Source organism: Solanum dulcamara, chromosome 6, assembly GCF_947179165.1.
Source record: "Solanum dulcamara chromosome 6, daSolDulc1.2, whole genome shotgun sequence".
Classification (NCBI taxonomy): Eukaryota; Viridiplantae; Streptophyta; class Magnoliopsida; order Solanales; family Solanaceae; genus Solanum; species Solanum dulcamara.
Window position 1 is genome coordinate 15,764,396 of NC_077242.1, and position 6,350 is coordinate 15,770,745.

General features: G+C 36.4%; 1 protein-coding gene and 1 pseudogene across 7 annotated transcripts; one reads left to right on the top strand and one right to left on the bottom strand.

Moving 5' to 3' along the window:
• The first annotated feature begins 1,259 nt into the window (after positions 1 to 1,259).
• Positions 1,260 to 5,360, top strand: LOC129892333 (zinc finger BED domain-containing protein DAYSLEEPER-like). Of its 7 annotated transcripts, XM_055967908.1 has the most exons (7): positions 1,260 to 1,433; positions 1,674 to 1,935; positions 2,754 to 2,819; positions 2,926 to 3,095; positions 3,179 to 3,546; positions 3,621 to 3,723; positions 5,165 to 5,360. In XM_055967908.1, the coding sequence occupies exons 4-6, from the start codon at positions 2,944 to 2,946 to the stop codon at positions 3,692 to 3,694; spliced, it is 594 nt and encodes a 197-aa protein (XP_055823883.1). In that variant the 5' UTR covers positions 1,260 to 1,433; positions 1,674 to 1,935; positions 2,754 to 2,819; positions 2,926 to 2,943; the 3' UTR covers positions 3,695 to 3,723; positions 5,165 to 5,360. The 7 variants fall into 7 exon arrangements, with proteins under 7 accessions (XP_055823883.1, XP_055823882.1, XP_055823880.1 ...); XM_055967907.1 differs by having other exon boundaries at positions 1,674 to 2,819; XM_055967905.1 differs by having other exon boundaries at positions 2,754 to 3,095.
• LOC129892730 (ethylene-responsive transcription factor ERF003-like) lies at positions 3,730 to 4,279 on the bottom strand (annotated as a pseudogene).
• Positions 5,361 to 6,350: the final 990 nt, after the last annotated feature.

The following is a 6,350-nucleotide window of genomic DNA, read 5'->3' on the forward strand; positions in this document are numbered from 1 at the left end:
CGGTCTAACCCTGAGGTCCATTGTGAAATTAGGCTCAAAATGGTACTTGGATATGGGACCCACTTTTAGTAGTAATGAGATCGTATTAAACTTTTGACTGCTTCATTGAGTCTGGAACGTCGAATTTGATAGGGTAGCATATCTCCTTTGCACGCACGAAATTCCGAATGAATTTTGAGCACCCCATAGGAGTATTTGAACTTGTTGAAAATCAGCATTTCAGCTGATATTTGGTGTAGGCAAGTTTGTTCTACGCGATCGCGCGCCCTTGCCTGCGTTCGTCGAGGCCAAAGTATTTGTTCTCCACGTTCGCGGGGTGTTAGCCTTGTTTGCGGAGGTATGTTTCTTCTGCCTCCGCATTCACGGGCGTCTGATCGCGTTTGCGAAGGCCAATCTTCCTTACCTCCACGTTCGCAAGCCATTAGACCACGTTCACGAAGTTTAAAACCTTGATATTTTAATAAAAGACCAAGGACGAACTCAACATTATTTTATATCTTCAAACACCAATTTCTTCTCCATTTCTTGATCATAATTTGTGATTCAAGGTTCTAAATTAAAGAAAATTACGTGCGGATTCCATTGGTGAGCTCAGAAACTTAATTAGGAGCTTTGTGTGAGGTAAATTTGTTATTTTAGCTGTGGTCATTATCATCTTCGGGTTGGAAATTTAGTGAAATTCGGAGGATGGTTTCTTTATCATTTTAACTCTGTTTTCAGTGATTCTTGAGGCTAAATTATGAGTTTTTTCGTAAGGAAAATCATAGTATGCTTGGTTTGGGTCATGGGGGTTTCTTTTTTGATAAATTACTACTTATAGATGTTGCCATAGTTGTACCTTTTAGCTTGAATTATGGGAATTTTGTTGCATGATCAATTTGTGTTGTTTTCTAACCCCGGACTGTGTTTCAGTTTGATCTTTGAGCTTGGGGTGCTGTTTTGGACTAGTTGTTTTTGGGGTTAATTATGAAATTCTGGACGCGGGTCCCACATTTTCCATTTTAGACCCCAAAATTGGTTTGTCTCCGAAAATTGTAAACTTAGTGTCTAGACGACCGTAACAACGTTGTGATTCCATTTTTGATAGCATGGCAGCTAGGGGTGTCAAAAATGAGCCCAAACTTAAATAACCCGCCCATAATTTTATGGGTTGGGTACAACATACTTTAGAATTGGGTCAGTTTTCAGCCCAATCAAATCTAACCCGTTTTAAAATAATTCTGAGTTGAGCTCAATACATTCTCTGCTTCAACCCGCTTTTCTATACCTATATTCTAAAGTAACCCGCTCCTCTTCACAAAATATCGCATCTTAAATTGAACTACCAGATTTCATGGCGTTCTCAAATTTTGCTTAAATTTCAGGTTGTTCATTACAACAATCTGCAATTCGCCTCAAAAGGAGAACCTCCTCCCATAATTAGCTCTTCCCAGGTTCTAACAGTCTCTCTCCCTGACAAGATTGTTTTTCCTTCTAGGCTTCAATTTCTTTTCAGATTCACGTTTTAATCAATTTTATTCCTCACTCACCTTGATTTTTATCACTTCTATGCTAATTAGAGGTTTGTTTACTACTGTACTTTTTGTTGATTTCAATTGGGTTTTGGTTATTTTTTTAATGGGTATAAAGTTTAGTATTGGGTTGAAAAGGTATTGATTTTGTGTCTTTTGTAGGCTTTAGCACTTGTTATGGATCATAATATTGAAGCATCTGTTGAAGAGGTTAAAGAGAGTTTTACAAGTTCATCAAATCGAAAACAAAAAATATGTGAAGCATGGGATTTTTGTGAGAAGTTGCCAAGGGATATAAATGAAGATAACATATTACGATCAAACTGTAAAACATGTGGATTTGTGTTGCTAACTGACTCGACTTTGGAAACTTCAAATTTAACTCGACATCACTCGAAACACCAAAAAAAGGCAACCAGTCAAGGTAAGCCAGTAGATCATGAACAATATCATGAAAAGATAGCCAGGGCTATAGTTAGACATAACTATCCATTTAACTTTGTGGAGCATCAAGGGATTAGAAATATTCATGTCTTTTTGAATCCTAGTGTTAAAACCCTTTCAAGAAATACCACAAAAGATGACGTTATTAAGTTGTATGAGAATCATAAAGAAACAGTAAAGGATGAACTTGCAAGTATTCCTTGTAGAATATGTTTGACATCTGATTTATGGACTTCAATCACCTCTGATGGTTATATGTGTGTCACTGCTCATTATGTTGATACAAATTGGGTTTTGTTTTGCAAAAAAGAATTTTGATATTTTGTCATGTGCCTCCTCCCATAGTGGTCCCATTCTAGGTCCAAAATTGATGAATATGTTTACAGAATGGGAAAATGAGAAAAAGATATTTTTGATAACCTTAGACAATGCACGCTATAATGAAGGCATTGTAGATAGATTGATCGAACATTTTAAGTTGATCGATTCTCTACTTTCTGATGGAAAGTTTGTGCATATTCGATGTGCAAACCACATTTTAAATTTTTTTGTTAAGGAAGGTTTGAAGACAATTGAGACTTCAATATGTAACATTAGGGAAAGCATAAAGTATGTTAAAGGTTCTGAGGCAAGAAAAATAAAGTTTGTAGAGTGTAGTAAGAACCTTGGTTTGAAGTTGAATGGGAAGGTACGTCAAGATGTATTGACGAGATGGAATTCCACATTCTTGATGCTTAATAGTGCTATTCCCTATCGTCAAGCATTTTTTGATTTTAAGGTACTTGATGTTGAATTTAGATGTTGTCCTTCAGAAGAGGACTGGGCTAAAGCTAAAAGGATTGCTATGTTTCTGAAGCCTTTCTAGTAAGTCACTACTTTGTTTTTAGGAAATTACTATCCTACAACCAATGTATATTTTCATAAAATTTGGAAAATCCATATGACGATAATCGAAGAGAAGCATATCCAGGATCTTAATATCAAGGCAATGTCAATGGAAATGGAAACTAAGTTTCAAAATTATTGGCAAGAAGACTACAGTTCGATTGCTTCAATGGCGGTAGTCCTTGATCCTCGGTACAAGTTAAAACTTATGATTCTTGCTTCACCAAACTTGATCCACTCACTTGCAATGAAAAGGTAAAAGTTGTTGAGGATAATATGCATGCATTATTCAAGAGTTTGAAAAATTCAATTATTGATGTTGATATGATGGAAAGTAGTCGTGGTAGAGGTGAAGTTGAAATGGTGGCTGAAATGGTGGATGATATGGAAGAATATGATATTTTTGAAAGCCAATCGGAACTTGATTTAGAAAAGACACAGCTAGATTCCTACTTGCAAGAGCCCGTGTTGGTTCGCAAAGGAAATGAAGATTTGGACGTACTTAAATTTTGGAGAGATAATAGAATTAAATATTCAGAACTTTCATTGATGGCACATGATTTGTTAAGTATTTCTATCACCACTATTGCATCTGAGTCTGCTTTTAGCATTGGAGGTCGTGTTATTGGTAAATATCGAAGTTCAATTTTACCTGAGAATGCAGAAGCAAAGTTATGTTCGCGAGATTGGCTTTATGGTCATCAAGGTAAAATCTTGTCAATTATTTAGTAAAACAGTTCTTATGTCTTGATAATTTGTATCTAATATATATGTTTTTAGCTTCTACTGACTCTGAAGAGGAAGATGACATTGCAATAGATGTGGATAAAATTGTGACTGAAATATTTAATTAGCTTGGTGATGTGAGTAGCCTGCAGTGTAGGTATACGCTTAGCTTATTCCTTCTTGTAATCTTCATCTGCTTCTCTAGCTATGTCTATGAGAAGTATGCCATTTGTTGTTTCATTTCATAGGAATTAATAACAGTTTCTTGAACATTGGGTGCAGTTTTTGCTATTTTGTGTTCTTGTGGTGAAGTTTTGGTCATTTGAAGTGAAGCCATGTAACATTTATGTAACTTAATTGGCTATTAAAGTAGTTGAGAGAAGCTTAGATGAAGATGTTTGTGGCATGTTTGGGTTGTATAGGAAATTGGTTCTAGATCTTGGACCACACATAAACCTTGCTGCTTCATCATATGCTCTTGCTGCATCTTCTGCTGTCTCAAATGTGCCTAACCAAATTCTTGTCTTCCTGCAAGCAAAACAGAGACCATTTAGTACTTATGTTATCTAAATTCAGTAACTTTGAGATAGAACTAAGGAGAATCTGACTTACAGTAAAGGATGGCGAATTCCGAAGACCCAAGAACCCCAATATTTCTGTGGAACTCTTCTATATCTCTTTTGTGCACTAGCCAAAGTATTGACAATGTCACAATGTAGTTAATTGAAGCTTTTTTCTGTTTGCAAAAGTTGTTGTCAATATGTGTTAAGTCCTACCCTTGAATAAACATCACAATTACTAATGTTTTTACTTCATGTGTTTCAATTTGTGTGTCTATTTGATTGGGCACGTAAAACTTAATTGTTGAATGGTATTGATTTGTGAGAGCATGTCGAGGGATAGTAGTTGCAGAAGCTACTTTTGTTTTGATGTCTAGAGTTCTATGTTAATGCTAGCAGTTGTAGATTTTGGAAATCCTTTCTATCAGAAAGTTAAATTTCTGTGCTAACATACACACCACCCTCTCTAAATCCCACTTCTAGAATTCTAGGATTACACCGATTATGCTGTTGTTCTAACAGACTAAAAGGGAAATAGTGTTATATTGGAGTAGAGTAACTAAGTTGTTGAAATGTTTGGTTTAAGGTATTTGAGGATGTTATTGAGTGATGTTGAATAATGAAACAGGGTGGTGCAACAATAACATGGGACATAGTAGTAGGAGGATGGGAATTAGAGTACAGTGCAGAATTTGTACCAAATGGTGCATAATTGTTTTGTTTACTACAAGTTATTGTTGGAAAATATTGTGGTGATGTCTTTCTTTCTCCTTATTGATTTTTTTTGTGGCTATATCTAACTTAACGCGATGCACGTCTGTGCTGCCTAAATCACTCAATTATCGAGGTGTTATGTTATGTTAAAATTAGTTCTTGGATATTTCCATGTTCTCCTTGATCTTTACTTGACCTTTTGCCAAGTTCAAAATATATTGTCATTGAAGCGCAGGCTATGATTTTGACTTATATATTTGTGTTGATTACTTAACCTTTTCCCTCTTCTATCTTAATTTTTTTTTCTGTGTTTTCTTCTTTCAGATGACCTCAACAGATGCGGCAATAGACAAAAGAATATCAGAAAGAAGGCTTTCATTTTACATTTACGTATATAGGAATATGAAAAATGAAGCAGATTTGTTTTCCTACTGAATTATTAAGAATACAATAGCTTTTTGTCCTCATAATTTGCGTGTATCCATAAAGATGTTCTAAAATAATTTAAAATTTCCAAGGATTTTCTTGTCCTGTTAGAATTGCTTATATTTAGCGGGTCAAATTGGATGGGTCATGACCCAACCTGATGTTTAGCCCATTTGAGCCCAAAGTAACTTTGGGCAAGTCATGACCCAATCGAATTTATATTTCAGCCTATTTTAATATCTCCAATTCCAACCCAACCCACCCATTTGACACCCCTAATGGCAGCATTCTGAGGCCGTTCGGAAAGGAAAAGCTCCAGCAAAGTAATTTGAAGCATGCATGTTCGGCCTACAGGTAGGCTACGACTTTTCTTTCTTTAATTTGAGCTGGAATGGGTGAAGACATGTTGAGATTGATGGAATTTGGGTTGGGCAGCTTATTTTTATATCTTGGGTGTTAGAAATTATGTTTTAGGCTTTTATTGGATTTTTCGATTGATTGGAAGGATGTGATCTTTTTCATTAATTTGTAGTATTGTAAGAGGAGTGAATGCATATGATGTTGGTATTGTGGAGTATGTTAGCCTTAGTATAGGTTGTAAACTTGCTTTAGATGCCCCGGCGTCGCTCCAACTGACTTAGATCCTTGTAGAATGGTGTAGTGGGCTAGTGCCTGGTAGTTTGGCCTTAGCTAGGTGGTAACTTTGCTCTTATGAATATCCTTATCTATAACTCTCTATGATTAAGACTTTCGAGATGCATAGGTGATACCAGACTTTGTGATCATTTTGTTTCGGCTCTGGTTTAAACTTTGGCGGTATATCAGTTAATTCATTGGAAAGGAGATTCTTGATATGTATTAGCATCTAGTTGGAAAGGAGAATGATCAGCACCTTGGGATAAATTATCAGTGAGCATCCGGGTCCCTAGTCCCGGTCTCTGTTCTGAGATTCCATCGGGGAGCATCTAAGTAGCAGTCCTAGCCTTTGCCGACCTGCTAGTATGGCGAGCATCCGACTTCCAGGCCCAGCCTTGACCATATCGATAACTCAGGCAAGCATCAAGGTTTCAGGCCCGGCTTTGAC